General features: G+C 44.2%; 1 protein-coding gene across 36 annotated transcripts in view; it reads right to left on the bottom strand.

Moving 5' to 3' along the window:
* Positions 1-21,368, bottom strand: part of LOC310897390 (uncharacterized protein) — an 82,509-nt gene that overhangs the window by 57,588 nt on the left and 3,553 nt on the right. For 6 of the 36 annotated variants that reach the window (XR_014582277.1, XR_014582278.1, XR_014582280.1 and 3 more), the window contains exon 2: positions 6,696-6,738. The exons of the other annotated variants lie outside the window; for them this stretch is intronic. Coding sequence is in view for 1 of the 6 variants with exons in the window: in XM_083830992.1 (XP_083687118.1) it covers positions 6,696-6,738 (43 nt within the window). In the remaining 5 variants the exon portion in view is untranslated. The remainder of the gene's footprint in view (positions 1-6,695; positions 6,739-21,368) is intronic. 36 annotated transcript variants of the gene reach the window in all.

The raw sequence follows: 21,368 nt of genomic DNA, 5'->3' as shown, positions 1-21,368 counted from the left end.
CTGGAGGCTTGCTCTGCTAGCGAAGAAGTCATTGAGAAGACTTTGTGGAAGGCCATAACAACAATCTAGAGAGTGATGTAGTACAGCAGGGGTTTGTAAACGTGGAATTACATCTACAAGCATGGTACTCGCCGTAGAAGAGGTTGTACAGTGGAGCTTGCCCCGCTACCCACAAGCTATATTTACACTGTACGCTGTGGGTACACACTAAATATAAAATGGCTTTCTCCACACCTTTAAAAATAGAAGTTTCATTGCTCTTCCTTAAAAAGAACAAAAAGCAATTTTCTGTTGCTTACATCCAGCTAGGAACACCTGCCTAGGAGCACAAGAAGCACTGCCCACTCATGTAGAGCTGCACCTCCCTGATCTCTCTGCAGCCTACTGCGCTATGGGGAATGCACAGCAAGGGAGGCGTGGCCTCAGAAAACAAAGAGAAGGAAAGGCCGCCTCTTCTAGACAACAACGAGATGAAATTTCCATTGGTTTCTGACCTACAACTGATCAGCATTTTTTGAAGGAACCAGAAGTATTTAACATATGAGCTTCATTTAAGGAAGAAACAAAGGAAAGGTTTAAAATGAAATTAAAGACAGTGACACAAAAGCACTAAGGCTGGGCCACAATACAAAAATATAAATGATTCCTAACAATACACTGCTTCACGTTTCCTTTCCGGAAACCTCTTTACTTTCTTTTTTAAAATCAGCATTGGTAAGAACATATTGTTTCAGTAAATAACATTTGTTACTTTCCTCTTTCCCCCACTCCCTCACCACCCAGATACATGCTTATAAAGCAGAAGTGATTACAACAAATTCAGTGTCCAGACACTTGAGAAGATGTTGCAGTGAACCCAGACCACCCACTGACTTCATCTGCTCTGTTTAAGTCACAAATTTTTGCAGATTTTCCACTGCCCTTGATAATGAAGAACATAAGCACTTCTATTATTATTATTTTTATATAAAAACAAACAAACAAACACACACGCAGGAGCAGGTCAAGGAAAATCTGTTAGAAGCCAGAAAATCCAAGACATCCCACCACACATATTTTGCCTTTCACCTTAACTGGCATGCCATCAGTCAGAGCATCCTCCCTGCTTTTCAACTCATACTGTAGCTTAAAATCCAAACTGGTTTCTCTCTTAGTTTGCCCTCAGAAAACTGGTAGGTCACCCTAGTTTGCCTTTTTCATGTGGAGGCTACTTATGGTAAAAATAAACTAGAAAGGTAAACTAGAAGTGTAATTAAGCCCAGAAACACAGAAGTTTTGTTGTGGTTCCACGTCAAAGGTTTTATAAAGCTTTCTCCCCATGGTCCACAAATTCTCTCAAATTTCCTGACTTGGAACAGCAGCTTATATAGCATATTTTGGCCTGGCTGCCATCACACAGAGCAATGTTCTTGGAGAGGCAGAAAACTAGAACATACTGGTGACAGAAACAGAAAAAGCATGGTTTAAACTGCAATTCACTGTTAAAAAAGAATATCTATCTAGACTGCTTCTGAGCCTCTGTAGAGCTAACACGCTGGCTTTGCTGGCCACTTCCAAAGGTTGCCTCCTTCCTGCTGAGGAGCCTTCTGCCACGTATGTCCGGCCTAGCTACTTTTGCCAGATAGTTTTTGTCAGATCAGGTTAATTATTAACCCAAATGACAAAAACACAAAAATGTTTTATTTTAATTGAAAACAGAGTATGTTGCTGACAAATGCTGAACAAGTGTAATTTACCATAAACAGTAGTCATGTGCTATGTTTCCATAGCTTTTGACAGCAGTACTTCAGAAAAAAGCACACAAATAGGATTGCTTCATCCTTCAATAAACTTGATCAATTCGAAATTGTTAAATGTTATATAGCAATGGTCTGTAAAGCAAAGGGCAGAGCACAACTTCAATGAAGTACAGAAGCCAGAAGAAAAAATATCTTAAGAAGGTCAGGCATGAACACAAACTGAAATATGGCCAGAACCATAGAATAGGCCCCTTACGTAGATGGTCATGCAAGTTTTACTGTCTGCAAACAATGGGGATTTTTGACTTTATGCTTCACTTCAGAGGCTCCAGTGGCACATCTTCCTTCACCAGCAGATAAACTTCTACCTCAGTGTAAAGCTCAGCCCTGTAGCTGAAAACCAACAGCTTGAGTACTTGGAAGCCAGCCTGTAAATGCATTTGTTTAGCCTTATTTGAACTATGTGGAGATCTTTACACGACAATCTGTCTGTGAAAGTACTGTAAATTTCAACTTTAAACCAGTTGCTTGATTTTCCTACCTTGTTATTACTGTATCACCTATTGCAATTCTGAAGCTTCCATGAGAAAATAGTTGATTTCTCATGGTGAAATGCAAGCTAAACATTGACAGAGAAAAATATCAATGCAGAAAATATATCCTCAGTACAAAATTCCTAAAGTTGACATTCTGAATATTGCATTAGTGGGACCCCTATTTGCTGTGATTTGGTTTAAGAATCAAAAGACTAGATTAGCAGTTTTCTCTTCTGTAATAAGACATTATTATTTTATTATTACTATTATTATTATTACAAGAAACATTTTTTCTTGTTATTATTCGTAACGTATTCCCCAGAAGTTTGATTTAGGCAGCATTTAGGTTAACCATGGTCAACTGCAGCAGATAAAAGCGAACGTGTTGGCAGGTTTCAGTGAAAGACCAGCAGTTAACACACGCTCTCAAGATGTGTGTGTGTGCACTGAAGTGCTCACTAGTCAAACAGGATGTGTTCTTGAGGCAATGGGCAGGAGCTGTCTCAAGCATATAATACAGTAGGCACCAGGAAAATAGCTAAAATATATTGGTCAAAACCAAATCAGTCCTTGAGAATAAACACCAAACCATAATTTAACAGCAAAAGAGAAATTAATATTCTGGACTCCTGGCAAGAAGATACTTTCTCATTAGAGGTAATAGCTCCTTTACCACCACTGACTTCTTGAGAACTGATTCACCTTAATTTCTTCTTTTCCTCTGAGGTAACACACATACCAACGTGGTATGTCACGTGGCCCAGTCAGGCAGCCAAAGACTGACCCCTAAAAGTCAAGATTTTTTTGACTTTGCCAACCTATGCTCAGAGTGGGAAGAACTCCCCTGACTGAAATTTCATTGTCAGTATGAGACCCATCTCTAGAAGTGAAAGCAGGGATTCTAGAGCCTGGCCCAGCTACAAAGCCTAGTTAACCAGAAAGTTCAAGTTGTCTTTCTTACACGTCCCTGCCAAAACACACTCCTCTCCTCCCCTGTGATCCCAATGCATCTCTCCCCTCGTCAGCCCCTAATCACACTCATTATTCACATCCATATCAGGGACATGCTGCAATGCCTGGAGCACTATCCTTCAGTGGAGGCTGCAAACCAAAGCTGCTGAGGGAACTGAACAGCTGTCCAGAGGACAGATGAAAACAGGATGTCATTTATCCTTAGCGGCAGGGCTGGAGGTCTCGTCTAAGTAGTTAGAGGCCACAGTTTGCTCCCAGGTGAGGGCTGCTTAGTGGTTCACGTGAAAGGAGTTGTGGTCTCAGACAAAGTGATGGTGGAGAAGCATTCACCTAGCAATGAGGCACTAATTAGCCCTGCTGCTGGTTGACTCCACACAGGTCACCGCTAGGTCTGGATCACACAGTGAATTACCCCCATCCCGCTAATGATGCCAGTGTTAATGAAGTGACAGTTTGCTCCCGTGGAAAGATTAAGTCAGAAATGACTGCCTTATCTGATACAAATATAACAGGGAATTAGAAGGTCTCTGCCCCCTCCATCAGCCAGTTCATTCTCAGAGAAGGGGGAAGCAGGAGCAGTTCCAGAAGCTGGACCTTCTGCCCCCGGGCCCCTTTCCTGATCACAACTTCCTGGAGTTTCCTACATTCCAAAAAGCCATTATTTTTATCCTGGTGTATGGCCATAAGGAGATAAAAAGGAGCATGTGGGAGCAGCAGTAACTGTACAGCAAGAGTATAAGATTTTGTGCCACTGTGCAAACACACACACTGAGCTGCCTTGCTTTGCCAGTGTAGCTGAGTACAGACAAGAGCAAGGTTGGGACTCTTTCACCATGCTAGAAAGGCTCCATGGAAAGCTTCTCTTTTGATAACAGTATAATTTCCTTTAAAAAAAAAGATAAAAGTGTTTCTTGTGCTGGATGTATATATAAATACATTGTAGGAATAAAACCATACCACTGCATTCATCCTACATTAAGCTTAATTGCAATCTCATCTTTAGTTATTCAAAAATTTAGTTTTATTTAATTTCCAAAGAAAACAGGATTCCCACCCACCCCAATCATTTCAAAATATTAAAGCTCATGAGTGCCCAAGACCCACAGTAGTAATGTGGATGTTCTTGTTTAATGGCCTGGGGAGAAGGTAGAAAAGAAACTCTTCAGGAATTTCCAGTGCTTGGAGAGAGTGCAAATCTAGAGCAACTAGGCAGGTAACCAGTGCAGATTAAGTCCAAGTCTAGATTAGGCAGTGACAACTGTGACAATATTGAGGGATATAGCAGCACCCTTGGTTGTGGGCAGGTGATACACTAGTGCTTCCTGCTCCAGAAGACAGATGTACGCTGCACCCTGCTCAGGAGGCCCACATCCATCCACACCCTTTTAGTAGAAACCTTGGCTTTTCTTCATACTTTTTTTTTTGTTTTTACTTCTTAAGAGTTCACTTGACAGAAGGAGAGAAGGGTCTGAAATCTTTCTCAGTATGGTGACTCTAAACCAGACAGTGAAATCCAAAGAGTTCTTCACCTTCAAGACTTCTGTTGATATCACAAACTAGGAAAGGGGAGGCAGTGATCAGGAAGAATTGAAGTTAGGACTACTTGAAGTATATACATATATATATATATTTCCCTTCTCTTAAGCTATTATTGCTTTTAATGCAAATAATTAAGGGTATTTTAATTAAGGTATTTTAAAGGTACACAAAATGATTAAGGGGCTGAAGCACCTCTCCTTATAAGGAAGGCTTGCTGAGAGAGCTGGGGCTGTTCAGCCAAAAGAGAAGGCTCAGGGGTAACCTCATTGAGGCTTTTCAGTACTTAAAAGAGACAAATATTAAGAGCCACTTTTTGCTCAGATAGTGACAGGACAAGGGGGAACGGTTTTAAACTAAAAGGCAGCAGATTTAGATTAGAGGTTAGGAGGAAATTCTTCACTCAGAGGGTGGTGAGGCACTGGAACAGGCTGCCCAGAGAGGCTGTGGATGCTCCGTCTCTGGAGGTGTTCAAGGCCAGATTGAATGAGGCCCTCATCAACCTGATCTGGTGGGTGGCATCCCTGCCTATGGCAGGGGATTTGGATCTAGATGATCTTCAAGATTCCTTCCAACCCAAGCCACTATGTGACAGAGCACTGGAACAGGCTGCCCAGGGAGGTTGTGGAGTCTCCTTCTCCGGAGATATTCAAGGCCCATCTGGACGCCTACCTGGGCAGCCTGCTCTAAGGAACCTGCTTTGGCAGAGGGGTTGGACCCAATGATCTTATGAGGTCCCTTCCAACCCCTACAATTCTGTGATTCTATGATTTTAAGGAAATGGGGAATCACATCTCTGACTAATGACGCGAGTGTGTGATGGTCTGAATTTGAAGTCCATTCCAAAGGAAAGGCAGAATTAACAAGGAAGCTAGATGTAAAGAGCTGGACCAGGATCAGTGCAAGTCTCATGTAAAAGGAGTCCTGGAGCCAAATAAGATGGTTGAAATCTTGCAAGAGTTAACACAGCTTAAGCTAAGCCATTCCTTCTCTATGACTCAAGAGGAGCAGCAGAGAAATACATGAGCTGGGGGAGTTACCTACACGATCATAAATAAAACAGGTATCAGGTAATACACTTCCAAACAAGACATTGAAATCAAGTGTTTGAAGTGTCAGTTGGCAGTTTGGGATGTGTCTCTTTCCAACAGCCTGCTTAGACAAATCAACTTCAGTGAGGTTACAGATCTGTGAAGGCTTTTAAATAGGTTGGGGCAAGTATGAACCTTCACACTTCTTGGTCTCAAAGAGGTTAGAAAAGACACTTCCAACTTCAAGGCAGGGAGGGAGGTGGCAGTGGAAAGGAACAACTTAAACAGAAGAAATAGTTTTCTATATTTTCACATTGTTGATCACCAACCATAAACACAGAAGCTGTATTTCCTAGAAGCTATTAGAGCAAAAAGATGGTACCATAGGCTGAAACACGCCTCCAGTTCACTGGGAAAGGAGTCCACTCATTCACAGAAACAGATCCTCACTGCTTTGCCATCCCTAAGGGAGACTGTGAACAGAGCCTGTAAATCAGTGAATGTCAGAGAACACCAAAGCTCAATTTTATAGACCTGATTTCAATCTATTAACATGCTACTTAGAGGCTACTGAATGCCTCTCTATGAAGAGCTCATCAAGTATTTTAAAAAGAGCACAAATTACTTCCATTACTTTTACAGAATGAAACCTATTTAGCCTATCAGTGTGGGACAGGGCAGGTCTGTGCTGTTAAATGCACAGTAAGCAAAGCTCTGGGCAGAAACTTACTGCAGCTCTTTGCAGTGCTGGCAAGGCAATAAAACAAAAAACGACAAAATTCCCTGAAACCATTAACACCTACCAAGAAAGTTTCTCTTGTTACAGAAGTGATCAAACATTAGCATTTTCCCTGCTGTTGAAGCTGAAGATAACTACTCACCTTTTTTGCATAACCATATGGGGTCAAATGGGGGTAGCAGAGGCTGAAAAACAGGAGCTAATGTTAGCACTGTATATTTTTATGACCTTTGGTGTGTTTACAGAATACAGAAGCTATTGTCTGGAAGATATTCACATCCCTCCATGCTGAGGGGGAGGGAGCTGGGAAGAGGCTTGGGAACAGTACTCTGCTGGTGTAGGAAAGCTAGAGCCAGCATGCCCGCAGCTGTGGATCACTGACCCCCCACCCCAACACTTTGCCCGAGTCACCACAAGAGCAGTCAAAAAGCATAAAATCCATGCCAGCATGTAACAAGGAATGGGAAAGCAACCTTACTCTTACAAAAAAAGGCAACAAAATAATTCTCAGCCTTCTGTTGAAATTTTGTACATAGCTTCGGAGCCCACACAGTCCCATTGTTTCATATTCTAGACAACTCCTAGTAAATACAAGATAAAGCAATACACACAATGGTGTTTCTGTTGCTGTGACCCAGTTGCAGCAAGTCACCCTTTCTTTCCTGTACAGCAAATGCTCCTGTAGAGGAGTCTTTGCTCTTCCTTGGCCACAGATGCTCCACATCACTTAATTCAACATCAGCCACATTTGTTGCTAAACAAATGATAGAAATGGTGCTTTCAGAAGCTCTTTGAGCACTACTGCTGTTTGTTGTAATTAGATGTTCACTGTAGTGCAGGCTGTTTTGATAGGACAGCATTCTTACAGCATGAAGAGGCCCCATAAACAGGAAAGGGACAGATTTATGCTTGCTTGGCTAGAATAATGTCACATATTTAAGAGATAGGTATATAGCTTAAGCAAACCACCTTCCTGCACTTCCGTACACTGATCTCAAGTCACTTCAGTGGCTGCCTTCTTTTCTGTCTTAGCTACTTGGATTGGAAGCTTCCGAAAGGAGAGATTTATCTATTTATACATTCATTTATTTTGGCAGGTTGTTTGCACGAGATATTTCCCAGCTGCACTCCAACTGAACATGATACCTCCAGATAACATCACTACATTATGACTGTTGCTGCCCCTATAATAAATAATAAAATCTTTTTTTTTCCCCCAACATGCTGCAGAACTCTGGTCAAGACCATGAACCAAATCTTTAAGGATCCAGCAAATCTCCTGGCCATCAACTCAAAACCACCTTTCCACTATTTTTTTTTTCCCTATTTTTTTCTACTGTGCACAGCAAGCAAATGATACTGGCTTAAAGACCTAAAAACTGGAATGAACTAATAGAAGACAGCAACATATTAACCTTCATTGTATGAAATGGTACAGTGATTAAAGTATCAAGAGAAAAAGGCCAAGTCAAATCCACTGTTGATCTATCTTGCAGAAAAATGTCACCAATCTGTCATGTCCCTTTAACTTTGGAACAATCCCTGCCTGCTCGTGCTGTGAGTCTGCAGCCTCTAACAGCAGAAATGCCCAGAGGTGGCCCCCCATAACAGCACATCAACTTCAGTCAGCATGCCCAGGCTCCCCACAGAGCAGGAGGCAGCTCTGTTTGGAGTCATCCCTTTCCTCTAGCACCTTCAGCTTTGTTTTCAGGAAAGCCCAGCCAAAGTCAATATTATCTATCCCTTACTATCCCTAATTCCTCTCCACTTTGAAAATCCTCCAGTTTCAAGATCCATCATCATATAGAAGATCTATATCATCTAGAAAGTGATCTGCTTCCTGAGATCGTGCCCAATAGATATGTATGGAAAGACGGAGGTTCTTAGATGATGAACACCAGGCTGCTGGTGACCATGGATAATTTGCACTGATAAAGCTCTGTCAAAGAAACTACAGCCTTAGCCAATGCACCAATCCACACACTGATTTAAAGTCTCACCCCACCTGTGTTACCTCCCTTCTGATTTTATCCCTTTTAATATACACTAAGAAGGATCTGTTGCTGTCAAAAAAGAGGTGAGCTTTTTGCACCCCTTAACAGGCCAATTTCCTACAAATCCCTGACTTCTAACTAATGTCTCAGACTCTGTAAAGGCCATAATACATTCTGTGAATATCAGAGCACTCTTAAATTTTTGGTATTCAAATGAACAGCTTGCCTTTACATGGTTTCAGTCTGCACCAGTATTGGAAGGAAGAAAATTAGTGAGAAAGAAATTGAATATTAGGTTTGGAGGAGTCTGGCTCTGAGAAGGGGAATTTTGAGATTTTTCCCCACACTTGAATAACCCCAGGGTCCCCCTTTGTACTGTGGTCTCTGTGCTCTGAACAGGTTAGCAAGCTGGTTGGAGGGGAGAAGAGGTGTAAAGACCTAACAAATCTCTTGCAGGATGCTCATAGTTTGTTCAGAAAGGAGCTGTCACCCCAGCTCACACAGGTTAATGAAATGAGCATTTCCACATGTTTTTCCTCCAGGCAGTTGGCCACTGCCTTCACAAACCATTGTGTGTACATATCCCAGTAAACCACACTGCTTTCTCTCATCAGCTTTGTGGGGCATAAGAAGACTCAGCAATATAACAGCTCTCCAGAGTTCCTCCAACGTCAAGCTGGGGGACATCAGTAGGTAGCAGGAGCTGGAGCATGCCATCAAATATTCCTCAATTGATGGGTCAGAGCTGGTGCCTCAGTTAAGGAGGAATTTTTTTTTCCCCCTCTCAAATGAGTTCTACTTCATAGAGTCACTTGGGAGTCTTTCCTGAGCTAGGGACCGGAGCTGCCTGCTCCCTGTTAAAACTAGCTCAGGAAAGGCAGACAGAACATGTCCAGGCTATGCTACTAGCTCATTATGCTATTCAACAGTTCATATGGCAAAGGCTGCTCTGGGAAAGATACTGGATGCAGCACCCTGAACATATAAACCACCATCAACCAGAGTTACCGACACTCATATAAGAATACCACAGCTGGATCTTGACCACAGACCACGAGCCAGCAGTTTTTCCATCCTGGGATCTAACTCCTACACGCTTTGTTTTTAGCAGCATACTGGCCTGCCAGATCTGTGGTTGTATCATTCTTGGAAAAGGCTGCTTGTTATGAGAGTAGGAATGGCTAAAGGGGTCTGAGACCTAAAGAGCAGCCAGATTGACAAAATCGGTTCACATTTTGTTGTTATTTAAAGTCTAGTAAATACAACCCTAAGAACAAGGAAAGTCTGGATGAAATCCAGTAGATTCTTTGGCCTGACTAAACAGTGCTATACTGGAAGCTGAGACAGGGAGAAAAGGCTTTAAGCCATGCTTTTATCCCCTCCGTCCTTGGGCTGACCCAGCACGGCTGTTAGACTTGGACATGTCTGACCACTTAGAGGGCCTGTTTTCCAAGGACTTTGGAGCTCTCCTATCATGACAGTCTACACAGTCCAACTCTGCTAGCTTTGAATAGAAAAAACTTGCAAGTGAGGGTTAAAGCTTCAATTTTGCAAAAAAATAAGATGAGGCCCTTTTCACACTGAAAAAAAAAAAGTCTCCATTCTTGCAGCATAGCTGAGAAAGTTGACAGCTTAACACAAGAAAGCTACCTGTATTTTTACTCAGCATTTCAGAAGAACCTTGTGGTTTATGCTGTTGCTGTAGCTACGGAGTTACTGGTACGTGAGCTAGCTAGATTAAAGCTACCTTAGACATGCCTGCATGAACCACAGTCACACCTTCAACTGTAGTACAGACATATCCAGGGACTGGCAGAGCAATTTCTCAAGCATAAGACAAATTAAGCAGAACGCCAAGTCTGTGGAGTGTTTCTTTCCCCTAGCTTGCAATGCCTCCTATGGCTTGGCTCCAACCCCAGCACCTGTTCCCCCAGGCTGACTATCACAAACATGTCTACAAACAGCAACAAACTTGGAAATCCCTGCTCAAGCAATGGAGATCACAGTCCTGTAACACCAACCTACGTTTAAACCCACCTTTGTTACAACCATACAAAACATGCCTTGGAGGTAGAGAATGAAGACAGAATCAGAGCCTCCAAAAGCTGATAGTTGCTACTGTTCACAGGCTCCTGTTGGTTTGTGTGTTTTTGTTGGCTTTTTTTTTTTTGAGATGGAAAAAAGACCTTTGGAGATCTCTAGTCTCAAAAAGATTATTGCCAATATTAGATAAATCAGCCATGGCTTTGTCCAACTGAACCTATAAAACCACATGGGTGGAGAATGAAGAGCCTCTCCAAGTACCTGTTTCAATACTGCACCACCCTCATAGCAAAAGCAATTTTCTACTACCCCCAAACTTTTCCCATGATATGAGTGGGTGTTTCACACCCTCCCAAGCAAGAACTTGTTGCAGCTGACCCCCGTAATGCCACATGCCACTAAGAAAAATACTTTCAGCAGATGAAATTTATTAGATCACCCCTTAGACTCCTCTTTGTCAAACTAAACCAGCCCAGCTGCCCTGCTCTTCCTCACAGTTCATGTGCTCTGGGCTCCTGACCACTGTGGTAGATCTCCTCTGTCCTCCTTCTGGGTGACTGGGACCCAGAAAGGAGGAGGAGAACAGGACAGGTAAATGACTGGCTGAGGGGGTGGTGTCTGGACCAAGGATTTGGGTATTTTGATCTTGGGCATTCCTCTGAGAAGCTGGGTATGCGGGCTGCTGACCGACTCCAACTCAGCAAGTGGGGCACAAGTGTGCTGGGGAGCAAGCTCTCTGGGCTGATTACCAGGGCTTTAAACTAGGTTTGACAGGGGAAGGGAGGGGAGCTAAAAGTGACAGAGAAAGGCTGGGGGAAGTTGTCACTGCTGTCACTGTTGAAGACAGTAGGGAAAAACCTCTGAGTTGTTCCACAGGATTGTCTGAGGGCTCCTCGGAGAAGGTAATGATCCCGATGCCCCGTCCGGAATCTTCTTGCATTGCTCCAGGGGTAACTGCGCCTGCTGCTTCCCTAAAGTACCTGTATAGCAACATGCGGAGCATGAGAAATAAACAGGATGAGCTCGAGATCTGTGTTCAGTCGCAGGGCCATGATCTCATTGCGATCACAGAGACATGGTGGGACAGCTTGCATGACTGGAACGCTGTCATGGAGGGCTATGTCTGTTTTAGGAAAGACAGAATGGGGAAGCAAGGGGGCAGGGTTGCCCTTTATGTGAAGGAGCAATTGGAGTGTACCCAGCTCCACCTGGGGGAGGGTGAAAGACAAGTGGAGAGCTTGTGGGTGAGAATTAAGGGGTGGGCTGGTATGGGGGACACTGTTGTGGGGGTGTACTACAGGTCACCAGATCAGGAGGAGAAGGTCGATGAGGCCTTCTACGAGCAGCTGGTAGTAGCCTCACAATCATGGGTGCTGGTTCTCATGGGGGACTCCAATTATCCAGACAGCTGTTGGGTACACAGCTCAGCCAGGCACGCACAGCCCAAACAGTTCCTACAATGCACTGAAGACAATTTTCTGACGCAGGTAGTGGAGGAGGCAACAAGGCGGGGGGTGCTTCTGGACCTTGTCCTTACCAACAGGGATGGGCTTGTTAGGGATGTGAAGGTTGGGGGGCAGCTTGGGATGCAGCGACCATGAGATGGTGGAGTTCAAGATGGAATTTGGTGGAAGAAGTACAGCTAAAAGCAGGATTGCTACCCTGGACTTTCGAAAAGCCAACTTCGACCTCTTCCAGGACCTGCTTGGGAGTATCTCATGGGCTAGGTTGCTAGAAGGCAAGAGTGCTTGTGAGAGCTGGGCTACATTTAAACAGCACTTCTTCCAAGCTCAGGATCGGTGCATCCTGAAAAATAAGATATCGGGGAAGGGGGACAGGAAAACTGTGTGGATGAGCAAGGAGCTCATTGATAAGATCAAAAGGAAGAGGAAGGTCTATGAAATGTGGAAAAAGAGCCTGTCCTCTTGGGAGGAGCATAGAAGTGTTGTCAGGGCCTGCAGGGATGCGATGAGGAAGGCTAAAGCCCACCTAGAGATGAGGCTAGCAAAAGAGATTAAAAAAACCCTTCTTATTGTCTTTTAAGTATGTAAACAGTAAACAGAAGACTAGGGATAATGTGGGTCCCTTGCTGAACAAGGGGGGTGTCCTGGTAACAGGAGATGCCAAGAAAGCAGAGATACTGAACACTTTCTTTGCTTCAGTCTTTACTTCAAGGACTCCCCAACCCTGGTGGGGGGAGAAAGGGGCTGGGAAATGGAGGGCTCCCCTGTGATTGACAAGAGTGGTTCGGGAGCATCTGAGTGGGCTCACCACACACAAATTCCATGGGTCCTGATGGGATGCATCCATGTGTGCTAAGGGAGTTGGCAGAGGTGATCGCCGAACTACACTGTCATCTTTGAAAGGTCCTGGAGAACAGGAGAGGTGCCTGAAGACTGGAGGATAGCCAATGTCACTCCGGTCTTCAAGAAGGAGGATCCAGGAAACTACAGGCCAGTCAGTCTCACCTCTGTCCCTCGAAAGGTGTTGGAACGGCTTGTTCTGGATGTCATCTCCAAGCAATTGGAAGAGAAGAATGTTATGAGGAGTAGTCAGCATGGATTCACCAAGGGGAAGTCATGCTCAGCCAACCTCATTGCCTTCTATGGTGGCATCACCAACTGGGTAGATATGGGGAGAGAAGTGGATGTCATCTACCTTGACTTTAGCAAGGCTTTCAATACTGTCTCCCATGACATCCTGATAGCAAAGCTGAGAAAGTGCGGGATAGAGGAGTGGGCAGTTAAGTGGGTTAAGAACTGGCTGACTGGCCAAGCTCAGAGGGTGGTGATCAGTGGCACAGAGTCCGGCTGGAGACCTGTGACTAGCGGCATTCCCCAGGGGTTGGTGCTGGGTCTGGTCTTGTTCAACATCTTCATCGACAACCTTGATGAGGGAATAGTGTCTCCCCTCAGCCAGTATGCTGATGACACAAAGCTGGGAGGAGTGGCTGACATGCCAGAAGGCTGTGCTGCCATTCAGCAAGACCTGGACTGGCTGGAGAGATGGGCAGGAAGAAGCCAAATGAGGTTTAATAAGAGCAAGTGTAGAGTCCTGCACCTGGGAAGGAACAACCAGACATATCAGTACAGGCTGGGGGATGACCTGCTGGAGAGGAGCTCTGAGGAGAAGGACCTGGGGGTCCTGGTGGATGACAGGTTGACCACGAGCCAGCAGTGCGCTCTCATGGCCAAGAGGGCCAGTGGGATCCTGGCATGCATTAAAAGGAGCATGGCCAGCAGGTCAAGGGAGGTGATCCTCCCCCTCTACTCTGCCCTGGTCAGGCCTCACCTGGAGGCCTGTGTCCAGTTCTGGGCTCCCCGGTACAAAAAAGACAAGGATCTCCTGGAAAGAGTCCAGCGGAGGGCCACAAAGATGATACGGGGCCTGGAGCATCTTCCCTGTAAAGAAAGGCTGAGAAACCTGGGTCTGTTCAGCATAGAGAAAAGACTGAGAGGGGATCTCAATGTGTATAAATACCTGAGGTGTGGGAGACAGGGGGATTTGACCAACCTCTTTTCAGTGGTTTGTGGGGATAGGACAAGGGGTAATGGCCACAAGACAGAGCACAGGAAGTTCTGCACCAATATGCGAAAGAACTTCTTCACAGTGAGGGTGACAGAGCACTGGAACAGGCTGTCCAGGGAGGTTGTGGAGCCTCCTTCTCCGGAGATATTCAAGGCCCATCTGGACGCCTACCTGGGCAGCCTGCTCTAAGGAACCTGCTTTGGCAGAGGGGTTGGACCCCATGATCTTTCGAGGTCCCTTCCAACCCCTTCGATTCTGTGATTTCCACTGGACACTGTCTCCCATCCTTCTGAGCTGGGGAGTCCCTAAAACTGAGCACAATATTTGAGGTGTGGCCACGCTGGTGCTGAACAGAAGAGGCTAGTAATTTCCTTTAGTCTGTTAGCCACGCTCCTCCTATGGTAGGTATTCATAACAGCTCAAAATTAAACTCAGTAGGTGCCTAGTTTGCAAAGAGACTGCCCTCCTGGCTTATTTGCAACCTGGTGCCCACAGCAACCTCCAGGTACTCAGCAGGGCTGTCACTCAGCCACTCCATCCCCAGCCTGGCCAAACATGGGGTCATTCCACCCTATGAGCAGGACTTCAGTCTGCTCCCTAGTGCATTTCATGAGGTTTCCATTAGCCCTGTCCCCAAGTTTCTCAGGGCCACTCAGGACTTAAATTCTAGCATTTAGCTTGTCAGTCAGTCAAGTACCACCCACAAATTTGCTGGGGGTACACTGAATTGTCCAGGTCACCAGGAGGTATTTTTCAATATTAGATTCCGTATTAGTCCATGAGTCACTTTGCTCGTTTCAAGCCACCAGAGACCTAGCCTCCAAATCTTGTGGTCCAAAGTTTTCAACATATCTGTTAATCTGAGAATGCTGCAGGAGATGGCATAAGAAGCCTCAGTAAAGTTAAATTACCTTAATCTTTCCCTTCACCCACATAGCCAGTCGTTTCATCATACAAGGTCATTGTGTTTGTCAAGCAGGATTTGGCAATAGTAAATTGAAACCTGTTGACAGCTCCCAGTTACTTTCCTGTCATTCATGCATTTGGAAACAGACCCCAAGAGGACCCTGAGGTGAGCCAGCTAGTCTACAATTTCTCCAGACGTACCTGTAAACCGAAAGAGTCACATTTACTTGTGGTTTCTTTTTTGCTACTAGCTTCCTTGTAGTATCTCTATTGTCACTGTTAACATGCCTCACTAATTTTATCTCCAGTTACCTTCCCAAATTCATCACTAAACAGCCAAACAGCACTTGGCTCATCATTCATTCCATGGCTTACATTTCCACTTCCTATATACTTTTTTTTGCATCGTAGTTCAATAACAAGCTCCTTCCTTATTAGTCAAGCAAGTTTAATACCTAAATTCCTGGCCTTCCCTTCCAGCCCAACAGGTTCACAACCTCTTAAGTTTTCTTTCAAAGTCTGTAAGCTCTCCCCAGCACCCTCCCACCTCATAACAGCCTCCCTTGGTATTCTGCTCTCCAATTCCTTAAATGAGCCAAAGCCTGTTCTTCTTAGAGTCATGACTCCACAGTTTACCTGCCCAGCCTTATTCTGGGCTGTGAACTCAGTCATGTCATAGTCATTGCCACTGCAGCCCAAAATGCGATCTTACAGCCAGCTTGTGACCATGCATGTCAACTATTCTTCCCCGGTTCCTTGATGTCAAGTGGAAAGCTACCCCACCTGCCCTCTTTAAAGTGAACATCAGGAAACTGTCACTAAAGACAATCACAGCAGTCTGGGCACTGCCTGTTTTGCTGGCACAACATGCCCTCAGCAAGTGTCTGATTGGTAAGAGTCTCCCTTGAGGACCAGAGCCTGAGACTTCTCTTACTTATTTGTAAGAAGCCTTCTTCCCTTTGTGCATCTGGTCAGGCAGTCTAAGAGACCACCTCTTACCCCCTAGCCTTCAGTCTCTCTTCTGCCCCCAATAAGCCCAATTGAAACCCTCCATCCTAAGTCAACAAGTCTGTCTGCAATGTTTTGATTTAGTTTAGTTACAACTGCTGGTTTTGAGACATTTCTGTGTATACTGACTGATTAAAAACAAGTATCCTCTATTTACACTATTTTACACTTTCAAAAAATACATTCTAGCTGATAACTGGCAGCTACTCTGTCAAACAATTGCACATGCACAGGGTTTTCTCCTGTAGAGTAGTGGCTGTTCAAAAATAGTTATAAATTGATTGATGTGATTTTTTTATTAGAGCTGGAAAATGCTCACTTGGAAAACTAGACGTTTGCAGCTTTTTTTGACCTAAAATGCAAACCAGACTTTAAAAAAAAGTAAAATAAATTTTACAACTACATTTTTATCGTCAAAATAAAGCGTTATAGGAAATGCAACACTGAAATTGTTAAGAGCAAGTTACTCCTAAAATGACCAGAACAGCCATCTTTTTACATTCTTAAATAATAACGTATTGCTAGCAAACTCACCAGAAATAACTATAATATGTCTTTTGCTCAACATGACTTGGAAAGCAGCACATACCTTTCCAATCAGTAACTCACGAACATCTCCCTGTATTTCCAGTGTGGAAGACCACACGGCTGCCCTTCTCTCCCCTTCCTGTCTCTAGGATACACCAGTGCTAAACAGCACACTTTCTGGTTGCCAGAGCTGAATCTATTTGAAAATATTTGTTTAGTCTTGGCAGTTGCACATGGGCCATAACACCAAAGATAAGACCTACCACACAAGCACATAGTTTCAGAAACAACATCCCCTCGCCTTCAGAGTTTTATAGGCACATTTGGCCATCATCTTAAAGCTTCTCAGCTTAGCAGAGAAGGGACTGGAAGACCCAGATATAAGAGGTAAGAGGTGATCCCTCCCAGCTTTAATCCCCAAAATGAGAAGGAAATAAGAATTCAACTTTCCTCTTAGCTTTCTCACAGTGAACAGGCATCATGTGTTCATCATGCTGATGGTTATTAGAAGGTTGCCTGTCAAAACTTACCAGAACCAGCACATTTGCTCACTTTCTGAAGGATTGAAACAAACACCAATGTTTTCAAGTAGTCTTACAGCAATCATGAACATTTATTACCTTAAAGCAAGCTTTTCTTTCACAACTTAAGGCCAAACCACAATACAAATCTCTCCACAGACTGCACATGGCCGTTGCCAGTACCAAAATAGTAGCCCCCGGACAGGTAGAAACTCCCTTTTCTGGAGAATGGCTCCCTGCTCCTGCAATGACATGGAGATCATTGGACGTTGAGCAAGAAACTCAACAGTATATGACTGTTCTGCACAGACAAAAAGGCAGATCAGCCAGGCCCAAGCTATTGTGGGTGCAAACCTAGCATGCACTAGGGCTGGTAGGAGTGCCAGCCCCCTGAAAAATCCTTGCAGGGCTACAAGAAGGGCAGGTTGGAGGTCCTGAGGAATACTCTACCCTCAAGTCACAAGAGAAGGAGGACAGGAAAAGTGGGATGCATCAGCAATATAATGATAATCCTTGCTGTGACCTACTGGCATGAGATCAGACAAGCAGATCGTTAAAGAAAAGGGATTTCTATTTTCAGCCCAACAGAGTGAGGCTGTTTTCTGATGTCCAAAGTGGGAGTTTTGATGTTTTGTGAAAACAGTTTCAACATCACAAGGCACTTTCTCTGGCTTGTAGGTTCAAAGGAAAAATGTGACAGGACAGGATAAAGAGCTTGATTCAGTCATGGCTGATAAGCATATGCTTTATGGCACCTGTCCTGTAAATAGGATCCTTCACCTTTCAGAGTACGCTGTAGATGGGGGACCACCTACAACAGAGGTTGGACAGGCCACTCACTTTTTTTTTCCAAAAATAAAGGATAATGAGAGCTTAGCTATAGGGCTAAAATACATTCATAGCAAACAAGCCTTGCATTCTTTCAATAGGTCCTGTCAGGTTAGCTGTATCAAGTTTACATGCCATTAGTTATTGTAGCCATACAATCATTTTTTAAACAGACATCTCTGTACTTTTTTCTTCTTGTCATTCTTTCTCTCCATTACAAGGATTTACTAAAAATAATTTTTGTAAAGTTATTTACATTTTAAATGTAGTGCACACTATTGCATTATTTTTCAGCTAACTGGAGCTAAGTTAGAGTTTAAATGCCACTCACAGTGCTTGACCTCCTCATCTCTAAAAGAAAATCCTTCCAGTTTTAATGAAGGAGCAGCATTGTGCACAAAGCAGATGATAGCTCTGAGAATACTTGACTGTTTTCCAACTTCTGGCATGTGCTGCTTGGGTGTTTTCCAGGGAGTTATTTTACTTCATTGTGCCTCAGTACCCATGTAAGAAATGAAAATAATGTTACCCATCAGCATGCTGTATGAACCAGATATTATCATTGTGGCAAAGTCAAAGAAAACACCCACAAATTGTTTTTGTGATTTAAACACCTTAAGAATTATATGCCTCTTTCATCAGTAAAGAAAACTGAGATGCACTTCTTTCATAGCACCATTTTTTGCACATGAGAATAAGGACTGCGCTTATAAACAGTAAGGAGTGATGTATGTTGTTTATCAGTGTAAGAAGTCCCAGCAGAGATGGCTTGATCACAGTGATTCTTAGCAAGATGAGCCATCTTTACATATACAAATGAAGTCCGTAAGTAATCGCTCTGCTTTCTTCTCTGAATAGGGACTCGGGGGATCTGCTTCCCTGGGGAGCTCTAGAGAAAGAAAGCATCAACAGTAGCTAAGAGAAATGATTATTTCCCAGTGACACAAAGGTCACTAAAAAAATTCCCGTGATGGAAACAACAGATAAGTCACTTAAGTAATCTGGCAAGAAACAGATAAATAAAAAGATCCTTCAGAAAGAATTTGAGCCTCCTCAGAACCACAAAAGAAACCTGGATGCAACAAAAGAGTTTTATAGAGCATCTCCATTTACTATTTTCCTGCCCGAGGGCAGCTAAAAGGTTCACATTAGGAGCAACATTCAATAAATATTTAGCTTTTTTTAGAATGGACTTTCAGTGATCAAGAATTTCCTTTATATGGAATACTTATTCTGTCACATTGGCTAATACTTCACATACTCAATGAACAGCCATAAGTTTCAAGTTACTTTGAATTCATGGAAAAATAGCAGCGTAAGGAGAAAAAAAATCATGTTTCCATGTGAAAGCATAACATGCAACTTCCTGCACTCAGCCCCCCTGTGCGATGGAACAGAATCAGCTAGCCCCCTCCAGTATCCGCCTGTCTGCTAGAAAATTAGTGATGAAGTATGCAGAAACACAACAATTAGCACTATGTTATTAGATACTTCCTATCAAGAATTGGGACACGGACACTGCTTGTTCCAGCTGGGGACCCTTGGACCGATTCCCCAGGGTTTCCCTTCCTGTGGTGCCCAGGGGACGCCCATGCTCAGGGCCTTCTGGGGAGCCCAAGGAATGCAAATTCTGGCCCTGTACGGGTCCAGCCAGCTCCTGGCAGAGGCCAAGCTCTGCAAAAATGGGCCGAAAAGGGATGCCGGTGCACTGACTGCTAGGAGGTGGTGCTCCTGTGCTGCCTCCCCTGCTCCACAGGAACGAGCTGTGGGGCTAGAGGGATGAGAGAGGAAAAGTTGATTTCTCCCGAAAGAAAAAAGCGTGAGGCATGCAAGTCATCCACAAAGGTCTGCATTTGCCTGTTCTGCCCGAGCGAGCCGCTTACAGCCCTGCAAGCAGGCTCAACGCGTTTTTGAGCCGTCCAGCAGTGCCCTCCAGCGCCCGCGGCCGGCCCCTGCAGGGCTTGGGGGGGACCAGAGGCTTTCCGAACAGACAGAATTTGAAATAAAGCCTGCAGATAGCAACAGAGGGTCCCTAAGCGATGGAAAAGGTGCTTCATGCCCCCATCTCACTTGCACAGCTGAATGCCAGATCACCAGAGGACATCCTTTCCTGCAAGCACTATCTCCAGTGCTCTTCCCCTAAGGTCTTGTCATGGTCTGTATTCCCACAGCACAGGGATCAACCTGAGTCACAGAGCTTGACGTTCCCTTCATAGAGGCTTGTGTTGAAGTCATGTTTTCCTCCATGAGGGGCTTGGGAGAGTCCTGGGGTGGTCCTGCAGCACTCCCCAGCCCCCTGTGTGACTCCATGCAGGAGCAGCACCAGAGCTTGGTGCGGAGGTCCACTCCAGAGAAGTCCCTCTGGTTGTTATAACAGGATGCCACACTGCTGGAGACTAAGCAACTGCAGAGGTGCTCTAGATTAACACCATTTTAGTGCTTAACTCCGTAGTAGCCTTGCCACAATTTACAGACTACCACTTCACTAAGTCCCCAGAGAAAGCTTTTGCCATCCACTCACCCTCTGGGCAGCCCTATCCTACCACAGGCATGGCCCTGGAGTGACAGCTAGCAGCTTCCAAAGACAAGACCTAAAAGCAGGACTTGCTTCATTGTTTTAAATATAATCGTCTTACCCTCTCTCTGGAGGGAACAAGTGCAAGATGTGCTGTGCCTTGGCTGGCCTCCAGTGCCTCTGACGCTGGGTCGCATCCCCCACACCTCTGCAGGAGCATCAGTCTGCCAAAGTTTTCCCAAGTCCTTAAGAAAACCCTCACACCAGATCTTAAGGATGACTCAAACAATCCTTGCTTCTCTGCAATGCTGTTCCAGTATAGTCACAACAGAAAAATTAATTCCAAGAGTCCTAAATTAAGTTAAAAACCCCCAGAAGCGATGCAGCAATATATTATTGAAAATAGACACCCCCAAAAAATACCCAGAAGAGAAGAAATAACACAAAGTTACTCAACTCCCAATGTGGGAAAGCTAGGCTTGAGAAAGAAGACAGTTTTCTCTATAGAAAGGAGCAATATTTCCCTCTTGACTTAGAGCAAAGGATTCAAGTTCAGGAATACCTCGGACTTGTTCATTAATTAAGAAGAACTGAAAGTACATGGACAACTACTTTGACTTCATAAGGTGATTTGTACATTTCTATATCACAAACTGCATTAAAACAGGGATACATAGCCTTCACACTACTTTGTGCTATGCATCATAAAGCAAAATTAGGGTTAGGCAACTGTTAATAAATATACTAGGAAGCACACAACATTGAATGTTCCAGTATCTGGAACAGAACATTTGATGTTTTGAGTTCATCCAGATAAGTATAAAAATGCTCTAGCACACACATTGCCCAAATACAGCAGAAGAATTCTCACAGTCACGCCAAGCACGCTGCTCAGCAACTCGGACCAGAAGCATGGATCAACAGAGACTGGCTTTACTGCTTTC

This window comes from Anser anser, assembly GCF_964211835.1.
Source record: "Anser anser genome assembly, chromosome: 3".
Taxonomy (NCBI): Eukaryota; Metazoa; Chordata; class Aves; order Anseriformes; family Anatidae; genus Anser; species Anser anser.
This window is presented reverse-complemented; position numbering and strand designations above follow the sequence as displayed.